Source organism: Cherax quadricarinatus, chromosome 12, assembly GCF_038502225.1.
Source record: "Cherax quadricarinatus isolate ZL_2023a chromosome 12, ASM3850222v1, whole genome shotgun sequence".
Lineage (NCBI taxonomy): Eukaryota > Metazoa > Arthropoda > Malacostraca > Decapoda > Parastacidae > Cherax > Cherax quadricarinatus.
The window spans coordinates 8,367,672-8,392,820 of NC_091303.1; the positions used below are offsets into that span (position 1 = coordinate 8,367,672).

At 39.0% G+C, this 25,149-nt stretch overlaps 1 protein-coding gene across 1 annotated transcript; it reads right to left on the minus strand.

Moving 5' to 3' along the window:
- Nucleotides 1-1,407: 1,407 nt before the first annotated feature.
- Nucleotides 1,408-24,180, minus strand: LOC128686656 (DNA-(apurinic or apyrimidinic site) endonuclease 2). The gene is made up of 6 exons (XM_070084219.1): nt 23,984-24,180; nt 14,408-14,488; nt 13,599-13,672; nt 11,138-11,265; nt 6,817-7,035; nt 1,408-4,066 (listed from the first exon to the last, which is right to left on the minus strand). The coding sequence occupies exons 1-6, from the start codon at nt 24,106-24,108 to the stop codon at nt 2,762-2,764; spliced, it is 1,932 nt and encodes a 643-aa protein (XP_069940320.1). The 5' UTR covers nt 24,109-24,180; the 3' UTR covers nt 1,408-2,761.
- Between the last annotated feature and the right edge of the window lie 969 nt (nt 24,181-25,149).

Here is a 25,149-nt window from a genome sequence, read left to right on the forward strand (position 1 = left end):
ATATCTTGTACGTATACTTATTTATCCTCTTTTTCTTAAAATATGTATTACCTATAACCAAACCCCTTTCTATACAAAGTTCAATCAAAGGGGCCCCATTATCACTTACACCTGGCACCCCAAACTTGCCTACCACACCCTCTTTAAATGTTTCTCCTACTTTAGCATTTAGGTCCCATACCATAAGGGGAATTACCAATAAACCCCTGGCTGCCTTCAAGAGAGAGCTGGACAGATACCTAAAGTCAGTGCCGGATCAGCCAGGCTGTTGTTCATACGTTGGACTGCGTGCGGCAAGCAGTAACAGCTTGGTTGATCAGGCCCTGATCCACCGAGAGGCCTGGTCATGGACTGGGCCGCGGGGGCATTGATCCCCAGAATAACCTCCAGGTAGACTCCTGCCTCGTTGGGAGACGACTGACATTTTTTTTTTTTTTAACAAGTCGGTCGTCTCCCACCGAGGTAGGGTGACCCAAAAATAAAGAAAATCCCCAAAAAGAAAATACTTTCATCATCACTCAACACTTACACCTCACTCATACATAATCAGTGTTTTTGCAGAGGTGCTCAGAATACAACAGTTTAGAAGCATAAACGTATAAAGATACACAACATCCCTCCAAACTGCCAATATCCCAAACCCCTCCTTTAAAGTGCAGGCATTGTACTTCCCATTTCCAGGACTCAAGTCCGGCTATAAAAAAATAACCGGTTTCCCTGAATCCGTTCACTAAATATTACCCTGCTCACACTCCAACAGCTCGTCAGGTCCCAAATACCATTCGTCTCCATTCACTCCTATCTAACACGCTCACGCACACTTGCTAGAAGTCCAAGCCCCTTGCCCACAAAACCTCTTTACCCCATCCCTCCAACCTTTTTGAGGATGACCCCTACCCCGCCTTCCTTCCCCTACAGATTTAAACACTCTCCTAGTACATGTACTTGTAGTAAATAAAGATATTACACCTACCATCCGACTTCCGACCTGCTCGACTTACGACCACTCTACTTACGACCGTGTTTTTTATGCCAAATTTCTGGGAAATAAACAACTATTTGTGTTGTACACAGTGTTTATCCTAAACCTTACAGTATAAAATACAGTACTAACAACATAAAAAGTAAAGTAAAACATGAAACACCAAAATAAAACAATAAAATAAAGTAATTACAAAAATGTTTTGTTGATATTCAGTAGTAAAGTTCGACTTACGACCATTTCAACTTACGACCGGTTTCTCGGAACCGAACTCGGTCGTAAGTCGGATGGCAGGTGTATATTATTATTATATTATGTTTTATAGAAAGACAGCTACAAGATGTGTGTTATGGTGAATGTGTTTTCCTTCATTGGATCACTTTACCTTGATGAAAAATGGACAATGTTGTTAAAAATATAAAAGAAAAAGCTTATTAAACTTTATTAAGAATATAATAAAATATAACTAAATACTACATCCATACTTAGCCTATATTTATATAAACATTGAGATTGGATGGTCATAGCTCAGCACATACAAACTGCACTGTATTAATTTTCAATAGTGTTACGAAATTACGTACATGAAATTATTATGCAATTCTTCTTTATCACATGACAGGAAATAATTTATATCACATATTCCGAATACATGCAATGTGAAGTACAGTGCCTGCACTCTGAAGGAGGGGCATAGATACTGCAGTTCAGAGGATCATTTGTACTGTGATGTCTGTGCACTTTCACAAGACAGCAATTGAATGAATTATGCTGAATGTGTTCCCTTTTTTGGGGGGGTTACCCTCCCTTGGTGGGAGATGACCAGTGTAGAATAAGAAAGACTAAAGCAGTAAACCAATTTAATAAAGTGCATATATGCACATTTACTTGTGGCTCACCACCAAATAGCTTCTATCTGACTCACTCTGGCAGTGTGAAATAGGAATGGGATAGTAAGGATAAGGGTGAAGTTTATTAATTAACTTATACATTGAGGGATCAGAATCAATTAAAAACATATACATGTACAGTATTTGGGATCTAGAGAGAAGATTCAAATGCATTTTTAGGTACAGTATCATAATTTCCAAAAATAATACAGAGAGAACAGCATCTGCCTCTACTGAGCTTTAAACTATAGCAATTGTTTTGTAACTTAGTCCTTAGCAAAGACAGACAAAAGCATTAAAGAACATTATTATAATTTAGCTTACCAAAATAGTTAAAATTTTTATTTTCAAGTTCTTCTTTCTTTCTTTCAACACACCGGCCGTATCCCACCGAGGCGGGGTGGCCGAAAAGGAAAAACAAAAGCTTCTCCTTTTACATTTAGTAATATACTGTATACAGGAGAAGGGGTTACTAGCTCCTTGCTCCCAGCATTTTAGTCGCCTCTTACAACACGCATGGCTTACGGAGGAAGAATTCTGTTCCACTTCCCCATGGAGAGAACAGGAAATAAACAAGAACAAGAACTAGTAAGGAAATAGAAGAACACCCAGAGGGGTGTGTACATATATATATGCTTGTACATGTATGTGTAGTGTGACCTAAGTGTAAGAAGTAGCAAGATGTACCTGAAATCTTGCATGTTTACCAGACAGAAAAATGGACACCAGCAATCCTACCATCATGTAAAACAATTACAGGCTTTCGTTTTGCACTCACTTGGCAGGACGGTAGTACCTCCCTGGGCAGTTGCTGTCTACCAACCTACTACCTAGGTATTTTCAAGTTATTACTACAAATAATTTTGGTATTTATGCTGTCATCTGAAATTTACTTCCCTACCCACTTAAAAAAGTTGCACCGAGCATTAGGATCTCCTTCCTTGCCCACACCTCTACCACAAGCATAAAACTGCCGGTTCATATTTGGCCCTTTTTTCTTAACAGTCATCACAACAGCAGGTTCCTTGTGACCTGGACAGAGAGGTGGTGGTTTCGGTCCCTTCATTAAGAAATCCCAGCCTAAATTTTTGCTTTTAACTTTGCTAGATTCTTGACTGTCTTCTTGAGAACTATTACATTCACCAGATGAAGCTAAGTCATCTGATAGAATATCTTTGAAGTCACTTTCATTTGCATTTAACTGACATGGACCAATTAATGTGGGTGTACTTTCCACATCATTAACTGTTCTATCTGAACTGTGACTCTCATAACCACCAGCTTCTTTATCTGGTAATACTACTGCAATCTTTCGATCATTTATTGTTTTACTGAAAAAGGAACTCAACTTCCTCTGTTTATCTGCACAATTTTTCTTATTTGAAGATTTAATATTGTTTATTTTCCTTTTTACTGTGCTATGTGAGCTCTGATCTGTTAAATTTCCCGCCTTAGGAAGGGAATTACGATTCATATTTCTCCATGTCTCACCATCAGGTATGGACGATTGTGGTTGAAAATATGATGATAACTTTTGCTGCTGTCCTCGAAATTCTGGAAAGAATTTAGTGGAACTGTAGGGAAGCTTACTTGAAGGAACTAATTCCCCTTTAATTACTACAGCCACAGGGCAATGATCACTTCCCATTATGTCATTAAGAATCAAGCTATCATCCACATATGGGAGAAATTCTTCATCGCAAAATACATAATCAATTCGTGTGCCATAATTTGTGGATCTAGAATTAGTAAATGTGTTCCAGCAAGTGAATACTTCTTTCTTGTAGGGGTAGAAATAGCGAAATGTATCAACCACTTGGAAGTCTGTATTTGACACAAGCAAATGATCATCACTGACTTCATATTCCTCAAATTCTTGACTGCTTGTTTTGCCTTCCTGTTTATCTCTGTATGTTTCTTTCTCTAATGTTTCTTTTTCTACCTTTATTTTAGTATTTACATCTTCAAGTATTAAACATTTTTCACTAACTTCTTTTTCTTCTGATAACAATAACGGTGATGTACCACTGAGAGACATGTGACAATGTGTATCACGTTTCACTTTGCAATCACTATCACCAGAAGCTTCATCAACCTCATTGTGTCCACAGAGAACTTTTTCCATATCATCTTTTTTGTACAAAGGGATGAGAAAACTGCTCAGATACCTTCTCTCCAGTCGTCTCTCAAAGACCTATTGAAAGAGAGAGCAAATTTTAGACCATTGGTACCATTTGTATTAAATTATAATACAGCCTCTCCTCACTTAGTGACGTACTCGTTTACCGACGACTCAAAATTATGCAGGCTCTGATCAGTATGCATAAATAACTAATGTATATTAGAGCTGATTTCCTCTATTCTGTTTATTACAACATACAGTACACTACTGTATAAACATTTAATAATACAGTGGACCCCCGCATAACGATTACCTCCGAATGCGACCAATTATGTAAGTGTATTTATGTAAGTGCGTTTGTACGTGTATGTTTGGGGGTCTAAAATGGACTAATCTACTTCACAATATTTCTTATGGGAACAAATTCGGTCAGTACTGGCACCTGAACATACTTCTGGAGTGAAAAAATATCGTTAACCGGGGGTCCACTGTATACTAAAAATTTTATAAATGGCACAAAGGTGACATTAAAATATCAAAAATGGTTGACACAAACCCACTACCAATATAGTATGCTCCTTACTTAGTGATGAATTCATTTACCAACATGGTCTTAGGAATGGAACTCCATTGTTAAGTGAGGAGAGGCTGTATGTTCTTGAAAGCACAACATTTCTCAAAACATATACATACAGTGGTACCTTGACTTATGACTCACAAAACCGTAATGACATGATTGCAAACAAGCCATACCACGGGTGGGGTTTGAACCTGCAGTCAGAGAGTCTCAAAACTCCAGACCATTGCATTAGCCACTGGGCCAGCTAGCTTCAATAAGATTCATCCAACTAGGTATATTTCTAAACCATAGGAAGGTTAACATAGGCACCACTGTGTCCACAAATGCAAGTTTTTACAGATGGATCTCCCGCTAGCATGGCTGTGACGAACTCTAGCTCAAGTCCCCTCAAAGTCGTCAACATGACTCACGAATCATAATGACACAATTGCAAACAAACCATACCATGGGTGGGGTTTGAACTCGTAGTCAGTCTCAAAACTCCAGACCGTCGCGTTAGCCACTGGGCCAGCATGCTTCAATAACATTCATCCAACAAGGTATATTTCTACACTATAGGAAGGTTAGCATAGGCACCGCTGTGTCCACAAATGCAAGTTCTTACAGACGGATTTCCCGCTAGCATGGCCGTGACGAACTCTAGCTCAAGTACCCTGAAAGCTGTCAACATGACTCACGAAATCGTAATGACACGATTGCAAACAAACCGTACCACGGGAGATCCACCTGTAAAAACTTGCATTTGTGCTAACCTTCCTATGGTGTAGAAATATACCTAGTTGGATAAGTCTTATTGAAACTAGCTGGCCCAGTGGCTAATGTGATGGTCTGGAGCTTTGAGACTCTCTGACCGCGGGCTAAAACCCTACCTGTGGTATGGAGAAACTGGTCGTAAGTCGAAATGGACGTAAGCTGAACTTTACTACTGAATATCAACATAACATTTTTGTAATGACTTTATTTTATTGTTTTATTTTGGTATTTCATGTTTTACTTTACTTTTTTTGCTGTTAGTACTGTATTTTATACTGTAAGGTTTAGGATAAACACTGTGTACAACACTAACACTTGTTTATTTCCCAGAAATTTGGCATAAAAAACATGGTCATAAGCCGAGTCGTCGTATGTCGAGCAGGTCGTAAGTCGGATGGTAGGTGTACATACTCTAGAATGAATAAAATAAGTCATTATATGACGAGTAGTGGCGGCCACTCCCGAGGTAAAAAATAATTATCGGTCTGACCATATCTTCCCATGCTGTCCCTTCTGAGGTCTTATTATAAGAGAAAATGGAGTGTTTTTGAGCCTAACTGCACTAGATCACTAGTTTCATAAGGAAAACACTGAAACAATGAATTTATAAATAAGAAATATTGTATAAAAACATAATAAAACAAAATAGAGAATGAAAAGAAATAAACTAGTTTTATAAAGTCCGTTGGAGTGCCTGGGGTCTCCTGCAGCAAATCAGTGTAAATGCCTCGTGCTTTCTCGCAGAGGATACCCTCAGTCATGGTATCTCCTGCGAGCTGCTTCTCCATAAACCACATCAACAGCAGCTTCTCCATCTTTTCATGGACAGAGGTCCGCAGCTTATAAATTATTGTAACGTCCTTGGCTGGTGTTATAGCCTTTATTGACTCCTTCTACTTTAGTGTGGTACATTTCGTAGAAGTACTACGCTGGTACTGCCTTGCAAACTCCACTACCCTCTCGTTTTTTTCTATGATTTCATGCTTTCATTCAATGGACATCATCATCATCTTCTCAGCACTGTCCTTTGCACTTACTTTCTTAGGACCCATGGTTAGTAAAAAGAAATTTGGCAAAATAACGGCACAAAAAGCACAAAATGCAAGTACAACACAAGAGAGATGCTTTCACGGCTTGGTAAACATGTGCACTGCTGAGCAGATGTTGTTGCGTTCACTGCGCCAACTAGTAGTGGCGTATCTGAAGCTCGCTCGTGACTTTTATTTTGGCTTGTAACTCAGAGCAAAAAATTGACCGAGCGACGGCTCATAACTCGGAAAACTCGTACGCTGGGGCACTCGTAAGCAAGGTACTACTGTATAATTAATCTAGCATTTGCATTTCAGTTATTACAAAACTAATTAAGTGTGATGCAGTGTGGACAATAGCTTCTTGAAGAAACTGGTGAGCACAGAGCACCAAGAAAAGAAAAAGAAGATGAAAGAAACATAATGCATTCAATCAAAATTAAAAAACAACAAACATTTACCTCTGCTTCATCAGGATCACAATGATCAATTTGCTTATGTGATGTGTTAATGTCTCCCAGAATTAGAACATGACAGCCTGTAGACCGAATGGCAGCTGCTCTCTGTCTCAATAGCTCATAAAATCGTAATTTATATACACGACGTTCAGGCTTCTCAGGATCCACTCGTGGACAATAAACATTAATAACAGCTGTTTTGATTTCAGAACCATCTTCTTTCTGGGGATTATAATTTTTATTTCATAAAAATGATGGCCTTTGTTTTAAAAGGTCTCTCAAAATTATAAACTGTTGGCACCCAAAAACTAAGTCCTTTCTGTGTCAGCAATTTTTAAATAAAAAAAAAAAATGTCTTCTAAAATGATAGCGAATCATTTTCTAAAGGTAAAGGCACCAAAAATACAAAATCTGATGTAATATAGTACCTCTAGAATTGTGCATGTGTGAAGTGGGAGAGCAGAGAGGGCTTCATGCTACAGCAATTTCATTTATTTTGAGGTTTATTTTCAACCAAGTCTAGGTTATTTTACTAATACCTTTCAAACTATCCACTGATCACAAGGCACTTCCTATTCAACATCATAATTTTTGTTCTTCAACGAACTGGCCATATCCCAACGAGGCAGGGCGACCTAAAAAGAAAAACAAAAGTTTCTCTTTTTAAATTTAGTAATTATACAGGAGAAGGGGTTACTAGCCCCTTGCTCAAGGCATTTTAGTCACCTTTTATGACATACATGGCTTATGGAGGAAGAATTTTGTTCCACTTTCTCATGGAGAACCATCATAATTACCCTATTAAAAATATCCAGAAGTCAGTAATTTGGCCAATTTTACATTATCTTCAACAAATTTCAATTTATAAACAGGGTCTATAACAAGTTATTCCAATTGTTAAAGCAGCTTTCTGTCTGTTAATTAACCACATCCCCAGGGCACTCCTATATAACACTTGCCCTCCATTTTGAATTCACCATCACCACACAAAAACTGAAGTTTCCCAACTCTCTGGCTAACATACCATAACCAAGAATGCTTGATCATGGTTTAGACTGTACACTAATAATTGAAGCCAGGCTAGCCAAGGGTAGGAGAAGGTACTCATACCCTGGTAAATCATCTGACATCAACCATTTCTTGCCAATTTGATGTCTGATTCAGGCCCCCTTTTGATCTCAGAACAAGGCAAATCCTGCCCTATCCTGATCTATCTAATAGAATCAAGAAACAGTCAATAAAATCATAAAACCACTCTAAAAATACCCAAAAACAGGGTCAGAGGTTAGTTGTTTCTATCATGCACTGTGTGAGGCAGTTTTTTTTTTTTTTATATCATACTGTATACACCCACTGCACAGATCCATACTCTCATGTATAAGTTAAATTTTGCTGCTCAAAGCAAATTTGAGTGCTATGATTTATGCATAGATCTATTGCAATGGCACTGATCCCAGTCGTGTAGACCTATGTGACCAACAGTTTAAGGGTTAATGAATGATCTCTGAGATTTTGAATGACTGATATTATGGTAGACAACAGTATAAACAAACATATGGCAATAGTTCCTTTGTATAAAGGCAAAGGGGACAAAAGAGATTGCAAAAATTATAGGGGGAGAAGTCTGTTGAGTATACCTGGTAAAGTGTATGGTAGAGTTATTATTGAAAGAATTAAGAGTAAGATGGAGAATAGGATAGCAGATGAACAAGGAGGCTTTAGGAAAGGTAGGGGGTGTGTGGACCAGGTGTTTACAGTGAAACATATAAGTGAACAGCATTTAGATAAGGCTAAAGAGGTCTTTGTGGCATTTATGGATTTGGAAAAGGCATATGACAGGGTGGATAGGGGGGCAATGTGGCAAATGTTGCAGGTGTATGGTGTAGGAGGTAGGTTACTGAAAGCAGTGAAGAGTTTTTACGAGGATAGTGAGGCTCAAGTTAGAGTATGTAGGAAAGAGGGAAATTATTTCCCAGTAAAAGTAGGCCTTAGACAAGGATGTGTGATGTCACCGTGGTTGTTTAATATATTTATAGATGGGGTTGTAAGAGAAGTAAATGCGAGGGTCTTGGCAAGAGACGTGGAGTTAAAAGATAAAGAATCGCACATAAAGTGGGAGTTGTCACAGTTGCTCTTTGTTGATGACACTGTGCTCTTGGGAGATTCTGAAGAGAAGTTGCAGAGATTGGTGGATGAATTTGGTAGGGTGTGCAAAAGAAGAAAATTAAAAGTGAATACAGGAAAGAGTAAGGTTATGAGGATAACAAAAAGATTAGGTGATGAAAGATTGGATATCAGATTGGAGGGAGAGAGTATGGAGGAGGTGAATGTATTCAGATATTTGGGAGTGGACGTGTCAGCGGATGGGTCTATGAAAGATGAGGTGAATCATAGAACTGATGAGGAGAAAAGGGTGAGTGGTGCACTTAGGAGTCTGTGGAGACAAAGAACTTTGTCCTTGGAGGCAAAGAGGGGAATGTATGAGAGTATAGTTTTACCAACGCTCTTATATGGGTGTGAAGCATGGGTAATGAATGTTGCAGCGAGGAGAAGGCTGGAGGCAGTGGAGATGCCATGTCTGAGGGCAAATGTGTGGTGTGAATATAATGCAGAGAATTCGTAGTTTGGAAGTTAGGAGGAGGTGCGGGATTACCAAAACTGTTGTCCAGAGGGCTGGGGAAGGGTTGTTGAGGTGGTTCGGACATGTAGAGAGAATGGAGCGAAACAGAGTGACTTCAAGAGTGTATCAGTCTGAAGTGGAAGGAAGGCGGGGTAGGGGTCGGCCTAGGAAAGGTTGGAGGGAGGGGGTAAAGGAGGTTTTGTGTGCGAGGGGCTTGGACTTCCAGCAGGCATGCGTGAGCGTGTTTGATAGGAGTAAATGGAATCAAGTGGTTTTTAATACTAGACATGCTGTTGGAGTGTGAGCAAAGTAACATTTATGAAGGGGTTCAGGGAAACCGGCAGGCCGGACTTGAGTCCTGGAGATGGGAAGTACAGTGCCTGCACTCTGAAGGAGGGGTGTTAATGTTGCAGTTTAACCCTTTGAGGGTTTCGGACGTACTAGTACATCTTACACACAGGGGTTTTTGACGTACTAGTACGCATAAATTCTAGCGCCGTGAAATCTTGCGGGAAAAGGCTGGTAGGCCTCCATATGAAAGAATGGGTTTATGTGGTCAGTGTGCATGGTATAAAAAAATCCTGCAGCACACAGTGCATAATGAGAAAAAAAAAACTTTGACCGTTTTTTTGGAATAAAACAGCGACTTTGCACTGTATTTTCGTATGGTATTTATTGTTGTATTCTAGTTTTCTTGGTCTCATTTTATAGAATGGAAGGCATATCACAGAAATTGAGATGATTTTGACTGGTTTTACAATGAAAAGTACCTTGAAATTGAGCTCAAAGTAGCAGAAATGTTCGATTTTTACCAAAGTTCAAAAGTAAACAAATCATGCCAAGCGTCCAATACACGTCAACTGGTGAGTCTAATATTCTTTTGCAAGTGCGCCAATATGATTTATACCATTTTTTACACTAATGCAGTAGTATGCATAACAGTAAATCTTCTATTTTTTGTGAGAATAAAAATTCAAAGTGGAAAGCAAAAGAATGCAAGAGGGGCCTTGAGACGTGACTAATGAACAGAGGAAATGTCATTTTAGTGCCAGGAATGTATTTCTTGTTTGTTCTGGACCCTATTCGGAAATTGGCATTTTTTTAAATTTGTGTGAAATTGGCAAAATTGCTAAATTCTGACCACTGTATTGGATAGTTGAAAATGGTAAATGGGTGGTTTCTTGCACTTACTCAATAGAAAAAATGTAGTTCTAGCGAAATATTCATGTTTTTTGTCGACTAGTACAGTGGAATTGGCCGAAAGTGGGCAAAATCGCCAATGCGTAAACATCGCCGAGACCTCTAACTTCGCGAGAGCATAATTCCGTAAGTTTTCCATCAAATCTCATAATTTTGGTGTCATTATGATTGGGAAAAGATTCTCTATCTTTTCATAAGAAAAAATTATTTTTTTTTTTTTTTAAATTTGGCCGACCCTGAGAACAAGTTTCTGAGAGGGCCTGTCGACCCTCAAAGGGTTAAAAACTGTAGTGTAAAGCACCCTTCTGGCAAGACAGTGATGGAGTGAATGATGGTGAAAGTTTTTCTTTTTCGGGCCACCCTGCCTTGGTGGGAATCGGCCAGTGTGATAATAAAAAAAAATGGCAATATATAAAAAAACATATGATAAAGCCCAATTTTGGGTAAAATATCACATAATGAAAGCTTTCCACCCTAAGAGTGTCTTTAGATTACTGCCTGTACCTTAATAATATGTTGTGTGATGACAGCCCGACCTTCACTATCCAGATCTTTCAGTTCTTCTGCTGCCCACTCAGCTGGCAGAGCCTCAGTTGTTCCACATCCGTTTTCCAACTCACCCACATAGTTTCCTTATTAAAAAGTAAAATTTAAAAGAAAGCAAAAAAATATAATAAAACTGACACTGAATTAGTGTCATATGCTAAATTCTTAAGACTTCATACTTAATAAATAAGATTTACAGTATATTGTAGATGAATGGTTCAAAGAACCGACATGTTAAATAACAAAAAAAAGGCACAATACCATGACTGGAAAGATACACAAATAACCCGCACATAAAAGAGAGAAGCTTACGCCGACGTTTCGGTCCGACTTGGACCATTTACAAAGTCACACTAACCAGAAGTGGAGCAGGACGGCTATATATAGGCAGGAAGAGGTGGTGGTGGTAGTAGTAGTAGTAGTACAAGAATGGTATATAATACCGACAAGATGAAATCAAGACACATGCGCAACACCCGGGCACCCCCATCGTAGACGTTTCGCCATCCAGCCAGCCACTGGATGGCGAAACATCCACAACAAAGACACCCAGATGCCGCACATGAATCTTAGCCCTGGCTTCGTCTCTGTAGATGCCTTCCTCTCCCACTACATTGTAAAATGCTCCAAACTTCAGAACACCCGTGACTTAACCTGACTCCTCATTTTTTCTTTTTCTTTTTCTTCTTCTCCCTCTTCCCCTTTCCTCTTTCCTTTTTCTCCTCTGGGTTGTCTTTCTCTCTTCTGTCTCATGTTTCTGTTCCTTCTTCATTTATTTCACCACTTCCCCTTTCACGCACCTCTGTGCGCTTGCTCTCCCTCTGTGGGCACCTAGCTCCCTTGCAGTGCTCCCCTTCCTTTGTATTTGACTGGCTCGCCCTCTTTATTCCCCACTTCTACCACTACTACTACTACTACCATTACTACTACTACTGCTGATGAAATTGAGACACATGTGCGGCATCTGGGTGTCTTTGTTGTGGATGTTTCGCCATCCAGTGGCTGGCTGGATGGCGAAACGTCTACGATGGGGGTGCCCGGGTGTTGCGCATGTGTCTTGATTTCATCTTGTCGGTATTATATACCATTCTTGTACTGCTACTACTACTACCACCACCTCTTCCTGCCTATATATAGCCGTCCTGCTCCACTTCTGGTTAGTGTGACTTTGAAAATGGTCCAAGTCGGACCAAAACGTCGTCGTAAGCTTCTCTCTTTTATGTGCGGGTTATTTGTGAACCGACATGTTGTTAAATTAGACACATGTGCAACTCTTGGGTATCTTTATTGAGGAAATGTTTCGTCACACAGTGGCTTCATCAGTCCCTACATAGGAGAAACTTGAAGAACAGGAGGAGAATGAGGTAATCAGTCCCTCAACCTTGAGTCGATGTGGTCATTCTATTCAAGATTGATGGGCTGACCACATCGACTCAAGGTTGAGGGACTGATTACTTCATTCTCCTCCTGTTCTTCAAGTTTCTCCTATGTATGGACTGATGAAGTCACTGTGTGGCGAAACGTTTCCTCAATAAAGATACCCAAGAGTTGCACATGTGTCTAATTTAACAAGATTTACAGTATTTAGAAGTGCAGCAACTTTAATATTTACAATGTTCTGTTGTGTGCAATGTCAAGCTGTTGATATTCATAGTTTATAGAAAATAGATGGTTATGGCTTAGGAGGATAAACAAATTATCCTGATCCACACTTAACAAACAAAATCCAAAAAAGACATAACAGTGAGAAAAAATTATTTTTTGAATGCCGATCAGCAGTTACAAACATATGCGACACATAACCAGAGTTACAAATGATTAGTTCATAAGTTGGGGCTCTCCTATACCACAGGGAATTCAATAACCCCACTTTCCTCCTCTTTTTCCCTTTCACACAAGTTCTCCATTTATTACTGTTTATAGTTTGGCAAGTTAATGGGGACCTTGGACCTGCCAGGAACCCACAACCTTGATTAACTGCACTCTGGGTTGCCTAGTGGTAATATGTCAGATAGTGGTTTGCCAGTGGTTTGAAGCTACAGTAACTACTGTGAGAATCAACTAACAGCTGGGTTGTGAGAATGAGGGTCAATGCATATTTTGGGGGGATTGTGGTGCTAAAAGTGTCATAAAGCTCTTTTCCTACATTAATATTAAGCAATTTGCAAAATACATACTATAAATAGTGTTATATGTAATTTTTAATTTAAAAGCATAATGTTTTGTGAAGAATTACTACAGTACTTGAATGCATTATTAAACTAAAGCATTCTATATGCATATAATTATATACAGAATTTTTCCATACACCAGTTCTGTATAAAGGTATACAACAATTTACTAATATTGTACACCATATATAATTCTGTATTTGTATTTTACTTTCTGTGCCCACAGAAAACTTTCAGAAATAAAGTACCTGAGAGTCCTTCCTGTGCAGCAAAAGGTGTAGCACGCTGTGAGCAAAATGTGGCTACACCCGAGTATCCGCTCCTGTGAGGAATAATGTACAGACTACTAGCAAAATGAAATGGAAATTATACAGGTAGAGTATTAGAAAATTATTTGATCTTCATATAGGAACCTCCCTTATTGCCTGCCTTTCCCTACTAATCTTCTATATTAGTAGGCTGAGTGCCTTCTGGGAGGGACCTGTGTTGGTTCCAATCATTCCTACAGTTAGATGGATAAGATACAAGTGTAACAGTTTATCTTTATTGCCAAGACATTTCACCTACTCAGCAGGCTTCTTCAGTTGAAAATACAAAGGTGATCTAAATACTGGAGATAACAGTAGACGAGAGGTGTTTAGGCATACAGCCTTAAAAAAGTAAGTTTGAGGTGGTCGGTTATTCAATGTTGGTAAATATTCAGCTCCATAGCTTCAATCAACGTGGTCGATTTAATCAACACTGACCATCTCTCTCTCTCTCTCCACACAGCCTAAATCTCATTATGAAATCCTTCAAAGGCATAATCTTACTTTATATCATCATTTCTTACTAAGCATTCCTTACAGTACTCATCTAACTTCACTCCACACTTTCACCCAGTTAAAAAGAGTTGAATAAATATATAACATTTAATATGCTTCAGTGTTTTTTTTTATCATTATCCTTCCCTAAGTTCCCAACAACAGCTTCAGCCAAAACCTGCCTTTAATATAAACTACTTATATATCTTACTTAAAATATAGCTACAAGAAAAGTCAACATAAATGTACCTCACCTTTTTCTTGAAAAACTAAAGTAGGATGAATAACCTTCTACAATGGCCTGTGGGTTATTTTTTTTCAAACCCGGTTTTTGGCTCTTTTAAATTTTGAAAAGGGGTTACTCTTTTCCCAAAACAAAAAAAATTTATAACATTCGAACCCTTTTCTCAAGGGGGGATTTTTTTAAAATTTTTAAAAAAAGAAGGTTCAAAAACAGGGGGTTTATGAAAAAAAAAATTAATTTTTTAAAATTTTAAAAATGAAAGTTTAAAAAATTTTTTAATAAAAAAGGGAAGGAAACGTTTGTTTTCCCGAAAAAAAATTTAAAAGGTTTTTTTTTCGGGAAAAACATCAAAAAAACCTGTTAAAAAATTTTAAAAGGCAAGGGTTTAATTATCCCAAAAATTAGGGTTTTTTTTTTCATTAAAGTTAAAAGCAAAATGGGTCAAAAAAGAAAACCCTTTTGAAAAAAAGAAAGTTGGGTAAAAGTTGCTACCCCCATTGTAAATGAGGGAAGTTTTTTTAAGAAATTTTTTGATAAATCGCCTTTGTGAATTTTTTTTTTTTTATTAAGTTGCTTTAACGGAGTTTTTCCGTTTAGAAGGTTTCCCGGGGAAATTTTTCATTTTTTGGAAATTTTTTAAAATAAAATTATTTTTTTCCTTTTTTAACCCCAAAAAATTTTATTAAATTTTTTAAAAAAAAATCGGGGAAAATTAAAGTTTTTTACATAAATCCCTTTTTTTTTATTAATTTTGGGGGTAAATAGAAAAAAAGGTTAAGAAAGGGTTTAAAAAACTTTTTAAGTTTTTTTTAAAATGAAAACTTGGAAAACCTCGCTTTATGGGTTTTAAATTTCATTGGTTTTTACAAAAAAAAAAGCTCTTTTCCACTTTTTCAATTAAAATTTAATTTTTTTTGTTTCCCTTTTTTTTAAAATTTTCCCGGGTTTTTAAAGCTGTCAAATTGGTTTTCCTTCTGTGGAATGGGCAAAAAAAACACAAAACCAAACTGGGAAAAAATTTCTCCCCTTCTTAAAATTTCCAAAATGTGTATTTTTCCCAGTTTAAAATTTCAACTTTAATGTTAAAAAAAAACCCCCGGTTAAAATTAAAATCCTTACTACTTTAAAGTTTTCAGGTTTTTTTGAGTTACCCGTTTAAAATTTTAAAAATTTTTTAATTTTTTTGAAAATTTTTTTTTGGTTTTTCTTTTAAAAAAATTCTCATTTTTAAAATTTTTATTTTAAAGATAAATTTTCCTAAAATTTTATAAAATTTTTTTTCCCCCTTTTTTTTTTAAAATGGTTTTTAAAATTTTTTTAACCTCCCCCTTAAGGTAATGGGAAAAGGGAAAATTTTTTTCAGCCCAAAAAGGGTTTTAAAAAAAATTTTGGAAAATTAAAAAGCTTGCCTTTAAAACTTTATGGATTTTTTAATATTTTTCAATGAAATTTTTGGGAAATGAATTCTTTTTTTAAGAAAACCACAAAACTTTCCCAGCCCCTTTTTCCTCCTCGAAATCAAATGTCCTTTTTTAAATTTTTAATTTTCAATTTAGTCCTTTGGATAATAGGAAAAATTCCAAAATTTTGGGTTTTTTCCCAAAAAAAAGAAACTTTTTTTAAAAATTTTTAAAAAAAAAGGGCCCAGTTATTCAAATTATTTTGCCTTACCATAAAAATTTTGAAACCTTTTTCAGACTTTTTAAATTTTTAAAAACTTGATCATAAAAACTTTTATTGTTCCCCAAAATCTTAAGGATGGTTTTTAAAATTCCTTTTTAAAATTTGCATAAATTTTTCTAAAGGGAAAATCTTAAACTAATTTAAAAACCTAAAATTGAAAATGAAAAAATTCCAACTCTATTTTTTTGAGTTTTTCCAAATTTTTTAAAAAAAAAAATAGTTCGCAAATCCTTAAAAGGGGTTTTTTTGAATTTTTTCTGCAGTTTTTTTAAAAATTTTAAATTTCCTTTGGGTTTTTTTTTTCCCCCTTTAAATTTTAAATTTTAAAAAATACCTGGCAAAAAAAACTTGGGGGTGAGTTTTTTAAAAGGCCCCCGGGCTTTCCTTCTTCACATCTATGGTGTTTCTCACTTTCTTTACCACAGGGGTACCACTAGCAAGTTTCTTTGGGCCCATGGCAGCTTATTTCACAGTCCCACAAGCACTAAACACAACGAAATAATCGTAAAATGTGTGAATGAGAGCGCAGGTTAGTGTTCACTCAAGCATAAACAAAGCTAGACTGCTCACGGCGCCTGCGCGGGGATGCAGACAGAGTGGGCAGGCAGACAGGTCCCGTACCTGGCGGTCCAAAATTAGGGGCGCGTTCGATAATTGGGACACAGTTTGTCCGAAAAAATGGTCTTATTTTCGAAATGTTCGATATTTGATACGTTCGATTTTTGAGGTTCCACTGTATATATATATATATATATACAGTGGACCCCCGCATACCGTCGCCATCACATAACGTACAATCCGCATACCGCTCGCTTTTATCGCAAAAATTTTGCCTCGCATACCGCTCAAAAACCCGCTCACCGCTCTTCGTCCGAGACGCGTCCAATGTGCGCCCTTAGCCAGCCTCACATGTGCCGCCGGTGGCATTGTTTACCAGCCAGCCTCCGCGGCTGGCTGGTAACCCTACAGCAATAAGGGTGAGAATTACTATAGAGATGAAGAAAGAGATCATTGATAAGTATGAAAGTGGAGTGCACGTCGCCGACCTGGCCAGGTTGTACAAGAAACCCAAATCAACCATCGCTACTATTGTGGGCAACAGAAAGGCAATCAAGGAAGCTGTTCTTGCCAAAGGTTTAACTGTGTTTTCGAAACAGAGATCGCAAGTGATGGAAGATGTTGAGAGACTCTTATTGGTGTGGATAAATGAAAAACAGCTAGCAGGAGATAGCGTCTCTCAAGCGATCATAAGCGAAAAGGCTAGGAAGTTGCATGAGGATTTAATTAAAAAAATGCCTGCAACTAGTGATGATGTGAGTGAATTTAAGGCCAGAAAAGGTTGGTTTGAGAGATTTAAGAAGCGTAGTGGCATACATAGTGTGATAAGGCATGGTGAGGCTGCCAGTTCGGACCACAAAGCAGCTGAAAAATATGTGCAGGAATTCAAGGAGTACATAGACAGTGAAGGACTGAAACCTGAACAAGTGTTTAATTGTGATGAAACAGGCCTGTTTTGGAAGAAAATGCCAAGCAGGACCTATATTACTCAGGAGAAAAAGGCACTCCCAGGACATAAGCCTATGAAAGACAGGCTTACTTTGTTGATGTGTTCCAATGCTACTGGTGATTGCAAAGTGAAGCCTTTATTAGTGTATCACTCTGAAACTCCCAGACCGTTCAGGCCTCCTGGTGGATCAGAGCCTGATCAACCAGGCTGTTGCTGCTGGCTGCACACAAACCAACGTACGAGCCACAGCCCGGCTGATCCGGAACTGACTTTAGGTGCTTGTCCAGTGCCAGCTTGAAGACTGCCAGGGGTCTGTTGGTAATCCCCCTTATGTGTGCTGGGAGACTGTTCAACTGCCTCCCAGCACACATAAGGGGGATTACCAACAGACCCCTGGCAGTCTTCAAGCTGGCACTGGACAAGCACCTAAAGTCAGTTCCGGATCAGCCGGGCTGTGGCTCGTACGTTGGTTTGCGTGCAGCCAGCAGCAACAGCCTGGTTGATCAGGCTCTGATCCACCAGGAGGCCTGGTCACAGACCGGGCCGCAGGGGCGTTGACCCCCGGAACTCTCTCCAGGTAAACTCCAGGTAAAAGAATATCCTCAAGGAGAATTTGTGTGTGCTGTGGAGGGCAAACAGTAAGGCATGGGTCACTAGGGACTTTTTCTATGACTGGTTACACCATGCATTTGCCCCCAATGTGAAAGATTACCTAACTGAAAAGAAATTAGAACTAAAGTGCCTCCTGGTGTTAGACAATGCCCCTGGTCATCCTACAGACGTGGCAGAGCGACTTTATGGGGACATGAAATTCATTAAGGTGAAGTTTTTGCCTCCTAATACCACTCCTCTCCTGCAGCCCATGGACCAGCAGGTTATTGCAAACTTCAAAAAACTGTACACAAAAGCTCTGTTTGAAAGGTGCTTTGTAGTGACCTCAGAAACTCAACTGACTCTAAGAGAGTTTTGGAGAGAGCACTTTAATATCCTCAATTGTGTAAACCTTATAGGTAAGGCTTGGGAGGGAGTGACTAAGAAGACCTTGAACTCTGTTTGGAAGAAACTGTGGCCAGAATGTGTAGACAAAAGGGATTTTGAAGGGTTTGAGGCTAACCCTGAGAGGATTATGCCAGTTGAGGAATCCATTGTGGCATTGGGAAAGTCCTTGGGGTTGGAGGTTAGTGGGGAGGATGTGGAAGAGTTGGTGGAGGACAATGAAGAACTAACCACTGATGAGCTGATAGATCAACTTCAACAGCAAGAGGCCAGACCTGAGGAAACTGGTTCAGAGGAGGGGAGAGAGAAATTGAAGAAGTTGCCTACTACAAAGATTAAGGAAATCTGTGCAAAGTGGCTTGAAGTGCAAACCTTCATGGATGAAAATCACCCTCACACAGCTATTGCAAGCCGTGTTGGCAACCTGTACACTGACAAAGTTGTGAAACACTTTAGGGAAGTCATAAAGGAACGAGAGGTACACCTGGAGTTTACCTGGAGAGAGTTCCGGGGGTCAACGCCCCCGCGGCCCGGTCTGAGACCAGGCCTCCTGGTGGATCAGAGCCTGATCAACCAGGCTGTTGCTGCTGGCTGCACGCAAACCAACATACGAGCTACAGCCCGGCTGATCCGGAACTGACTTTAGGTGCTTGTCCAGTGCCAGCTTGAAGACTGCCAGGGGTCTGTTGGTAATCCCCCTTATGTGTGCTGGGAGGCAGTTGAACAGTCTCGGGCCCCTGACACTTATTGTATGGTCTCTTAACGTGCTAGTGACACCCCTGCTTTTCATTGGGGGGATGGTGCATCGTCTGCCAAGTCTTTTGCTTTCGTAATGAGTGATTTTCGTGTGCAAGTTCGGTACTAGTCCCTCTAGGATTTTCCAGGTGTATATAATCATGTATCTCTCCCTCCTGTGTTCCAGGGAATACAGGTTTAGGAACCTCAAGCGCTCCCAATAATTGAGGTGTTTTATCTCCGTTATGCGCGCCGTGAAAGTTCTCTGTACATTTTCTAGGTCGGCAATTTCACCTGCCTTGAAAGGTGCTGTTAGTGTGCAGCAATATTCCAGCCTAGATAGAACAAGTGACCTGAAGAGTGTCATCATGGGCTTGGCCTCCCTAGTTTTGAAGGTTCTCATTATCCATCCTGTCATTTTTCTAGCAGATGCGATTGATACAATGTTATGGTCCTTGAAGGTGAGATCCTCCGACATGATCACTCCCAGGTCTTTGACGTTGGTGTTTCGCTCTATTTTGTGGCCCGAATTTGTTTTGTACTCTGATGACGATTTAATTTCCTCATGTTTACCATATCTGAGTAATTGAAATTTCTCATCGTTGAACTTCATATTGTTTTCTGCAGCCCACTGAAAGATTTGGTTGATGTCTGCCTGGAGCTTTGCAGTGTCTGCAATGGAAGACACTGTCATGCAGATTCGGGTGTCATCTGCAAAGGAAGACACGGTGCTGTGGCTGACATCCTTGTCTATGTCGGATATAAGGATGAGGAACAAGATGGGAGCGAGTACTGTGCCTTGTGGAACAGAGCTTTTCACCGTAGCTGCCTCGGACTTTACTCTGTTGACGACTACTCTCTGTGTTCTGTTAGTGAGGAAATTATAGATCCATCGACCGACTTTTCCTGTTATTCCTTTAGCACGCATTTTGTGCGCTATTACGCCATGGTCACACTTGTCGAAGGCTTTTGCAAAGTCTTTATATATTACATCTGCATTCTTTTTGTCTTCTAGTGCATTTAGGACCTTGTCGTAGTGGTCCAATAGTTGAGACAGACAGGAGCGACCTGTTCTAAACCCATGTTGCCCTGGGTTGTGTAACTGATGGGTTTCTAGATGCGTGGTGATCTTGCTTCTTAGGACCCTTTCAAAGATTTTTATGATATGGGATGTTAGTGCTATTGGTCTGTAGTTCTTTGCTGTTGCTTTACTGCCCCCTTTGTGGAGTGGGGCTATGTCTGTTGTTTTTAGTAACTGTGGGACGACCCCCGTGTCCATGCTCCCTCTCCATAGGATGGAAAAGGCTCGTGATAGGGGCTTCTTGCAGTTCTTGATGAACACAGAGTTCCATGAGTCTGGCCCTGGGGCAGAGTGCATGGGCATGTCATTTATCGCCTGTTCGAAGTCATTTGGCGTCAGGATAACATCGGATAGGCTTGTGTTAATCAAATTTTGTGGCTCTCTCATAAAAAATTCATTTTGATCTTCGACTCTCAGTCTGGTTAGCGGCTTGCTAAAAACTGAGTCATATTGGGACTTGAGTAGCTCACTCATTTCCTTGCTGTCATCTGTGTAGGACCCATCTTGTTTAAGTAGGGGCCCAATACTGGACGTTGTTCTCGATTTTGATTTGGCATAGGAGAAGAAATACTTTGGGTTTCTTTCGATTTCATTTATGGCTTTTAGTTCTTCCCGCGATTCCTGACTCCTAAAGGATTCTTTTAGCTTAAGTTCGATGCTTGCTATTTCTCTGACCAGTGTCTCCCTGCGCATTTCAGATATATTGACCTCTTTTAGCCGCTCTGTTATTCTTTTCCGTCGCCTGTAAAGGGAGCGCCTGTCTCTTTCTATTTTACATCTACTCCTCCTTTTTCTTAGAGGAATAAGCCTTGTGCATACATCGAGTGCCACCGAGTTAATCTGTTCTAGGCATAAGTTTGGGTCTGTGTTGCTTAGTATATCTCCCCAGCTTATATCGGTTAGGACTTGGTTTACTTGGTCCCACTTTATGTTTTTGTTATTGAAGTTGAATTTGGTGAATGCTCCCTCGTGACTAGTCTCATTTTGTCGGTCTGGGGCTCCACGCATACATGTCTGAACCTCAATTATGTTGTGATCTGAGTATATTGTTTTTGATATGGTGACATTTCTTATCAGATCATCATTGTTAGTGAATATGAGGTCTAGTGTATTCTCCAGTCTAGTAGGCTCTATTATTTGCTGGTTTAAATTGAATTTTGTGCAGAGATTTAAAAGCTCGTGTGAGTGTGAGTTTTCATCAGAGCTGCCTCCTGGTGTTATTTCTGCAACAATATTATTTGCTATATTCCTCCATTTTAGGTGCCTTAAGTTGAAATCCCCCAGGAACAAGATGTTGGGTGCAGGAGCTGGAAGATTTTCCAGACAGTGGTCAATTTTTAACAGCTGTTCCTGGAATTGCTGGGAAGTTGCATCCGGAGGCTTGTAGACTACCACAATGACTAGGTTTTGGTTCTCGACCTTTACTGCTAAAACTTCCACTACGTCATTTGAGGCATTAAGCAGTTCTGTGCAAACAAGTGACTCTGCAATGTACAGGCCAACCCCCCCCTTTTGCCTGTTCACTCTGTCACATCTGTATAGGTTGTAACCTGGGATCCATATTTCGTTGTCCAAGTGATCCTTTATGTGGGTCTCAGTGAAAGCCGCGAACATTGCCTTTGCCTCTGCAAGCAGTCCACGGATGAAAGGTATTTTGTTGTTTGTTGCTGGCTTTAGACCAGGCCACTATGGACAGATATGTTGTGCGAAAGAAGTCCAGTGACTCTGAAGCTGGTCCTAGTGGCATTAAAAGAAGAAGGGAAGTAACCCCAGAAAAGGACTCGACACCTCAAGTCTTAATGGAAGGGGATTCCCCTTCTAAACACTAACACTCTCTCTCCCCTCCTCCCATCCCATCAATCATCACCAGATCTTCAATAAAAGTAAGTGTCATGTAATTGTGCATGCCTTTTTCAGTTTGTGTGTATTAAAATTAACATTTCATGTGGTAAATTTTTTTTTTTTTCATACTTTTGGGTGTCTTGCACGGATTAATTTGATTTCCATTATTTCTTATGGGGAAAATTCATTCGCATACCGATCATTTCGCATAACAATGAGCTCTCTTGCACGGATTAAAGTCGTTATGCAGGGGTCCACTGTATGTATATATATATATATATATATATATATATATATATATATATATATATATATATAGATATATATATATATATATATATATATATATATATATATATATATATATATATATACACACACACACACACACACATATGTACGTACATACATAGTCCAGCGATGTTCTATACAAAACAACTATTAAGAGACTTTACTAGGTCTATTAACATGGTTAATACAGGAAGACACACTAAGAAAACTTATTTAAACTTTAAAATAAAAAGTAAACTTATGTATAGTATTTTCAATTATGAACATAACACTGAAAGAACACTTAACTGTATGTAGAGAAATGTTATTATAAAAAACAGCATGTCTCAGAGAAGGATAATTTATGTTGGATAATGTCTTAAACTTCATATGGGTCATTTGGCACTCCAGACCAAAGGATGCACTTACATTAAGGGACAGATATATGGAAGATGAGTTCAAGGGTGAAAGGAGAAAGTCATTATTGAAGTAAACCAGCTTTGTTTAAGAAATCATAACGAGAATCTGCAGTAAAGGATAAAATTTTTAAAGAGGAGGGCAGCCAAAATATGCAAGTGTATTAGGGCACTGACTGGGACAATTAGTTAAAAGATGTTGGACCAGTAGTACAATCTGACATTAATGAAGGAAGCATAATCAAAAGCACATAGGTAGTTTAATTAAAAACAGCTTACTAATCAATAACTCAAACCATTTATTACACCAAGAATCACAGTATTAATATAGCACTAGAAAATAGTACAAAAAAAGGGACATGTCTTGTAGGAGACTGGAATATCCTGAACTACAAGTTCATTAAATTCAACAACAGGAATGGTCAGGAAAAGGATAACCATTTTTAGTATACTACTGCCAGCACTGAATGTACAGAATTATGTACTTGTATAATGTACTTAGGAGTTCAAGACTACAGTAAATGAGGTGGATGGACATTGCAGTAATGTGAATAATGACGATAAATAACAGTCATAAAATGAACATTAGTTTTAGAAAAAGAAGTTTAATTCAGTCTCAAAAAAACTGACTGCAAAAATGCTATACACATTTTAATTCACAAATCACCACTGCTCATGAGGGACTTGAAAAAATGTATTATATCCTAGAGTAAATGATGAATTAAACGCATGCAACATTTGGATATCTTTATTTTGAAGATGTCTGGCAACCAAGAGCCCTTTACCAGTACCAATGCACCTTCCTAGAACACAGATTATATATTCATCCAAAACTTATCAATCGAGAGGTTCTATGACACCGGTAGGGAATTGAACCTGTAAGTAAGTACCTGATTACCCGTGGTTATTCAGGTGCTGTATAGTCCCCATACTGATTTAACATTTCCCATAAATATAACTGTTAATAATTATCATGAAAAGCTTCACTCATGTTCGATATATATTACAAGAGCACAAAGGGACCAAAGATGCATCCTTCCGGTATTCGCATTTGACCTACGTGTAACTTTCGTCTCCTGGAAACATATGATATCAGCCTCTAAGCCTGACAAAAACTCCTTCATGCCAGTCTTGAAAGAACGGAGACCATTTATATTCCAACTGAGGACGCGGAAGGGCATTGTTCCTGTTGTTGTTGTGGTTGGGAGTTTATAGGGTTATAGAGTCTCAAAACTCTTTGACCGCGGGTTCAATCCCGCCCGTGGTACGGTTTATAGGGTTATCACAGCTGACGCCGTATTAAACCTGGTCTCTTATTTAATTAAAAAATGGCATTTTACAACGAAACAAAATATACTATATTAGCTTTGGAGTAAAAAACAATGTATTGTCCTTCAAACAAACTTTTGACACATGATACATTATGTAATACAGGGAGGAACTTTTGTCCAATCCCGGGAGGGAATTGGGCATGGAATAACAAGTTTTTGTTTGGATTATTAACCCGGAGGGTTAGTAACCCAGGATAACCCCAATAAAGTCATGGCATCGTTTGTCTGATTTATTTCCACTAGGAAATAAGCCAGGCCCCTTGGCCTGGTGGCAAAAACTCTCGCGTCACACGGTGTCCGGGTTCAATTCCCGGCGAAGAGGTGGAAACATTGTCTGTGTTTCCGTACACCGGTTGTCTGTGTTCAACCATTAGTAAAATGAGTACTTGGGTGTTAGTCGACTGGTGTGGGTCGCATCCTGAGACAAAACTAACCTAATTTGCCCGAAATGCTCTGCATAGCAAAGGGTTTTTCTATATAGTAGTACCCCTCAAGGAAGGTTCCTTGATGTTGGTGAGGGGCTCTTGATTTAGGGAATTGGATCTGTGCTCCAGTTCCCCGAATTAAACCTGAATGCCTTCCACATCCCCTCCCCCCAGGCGCTGTATAATCCTCCGGGTTTAGCGCTTCCCCCTTGATTATAATAATAATAATAATAATAATAATATATAGTAGTACGTCATTGATGTCAGCTGGCCTGTATATCTTGTACATGTACTTGTAGTAAATAAAGATATTATTATCATTATAGACAGTATGCGACCCATACCAGTCGGCTATACCGAGGTACTAACTTGTGGCATGCTAAGAGCATTTTACATTTTATTCGGCCTATGTCATACACCCATATCAGCGAACCAGGTGCTAAGAGCTTAACAAGCAGGGGCCCCA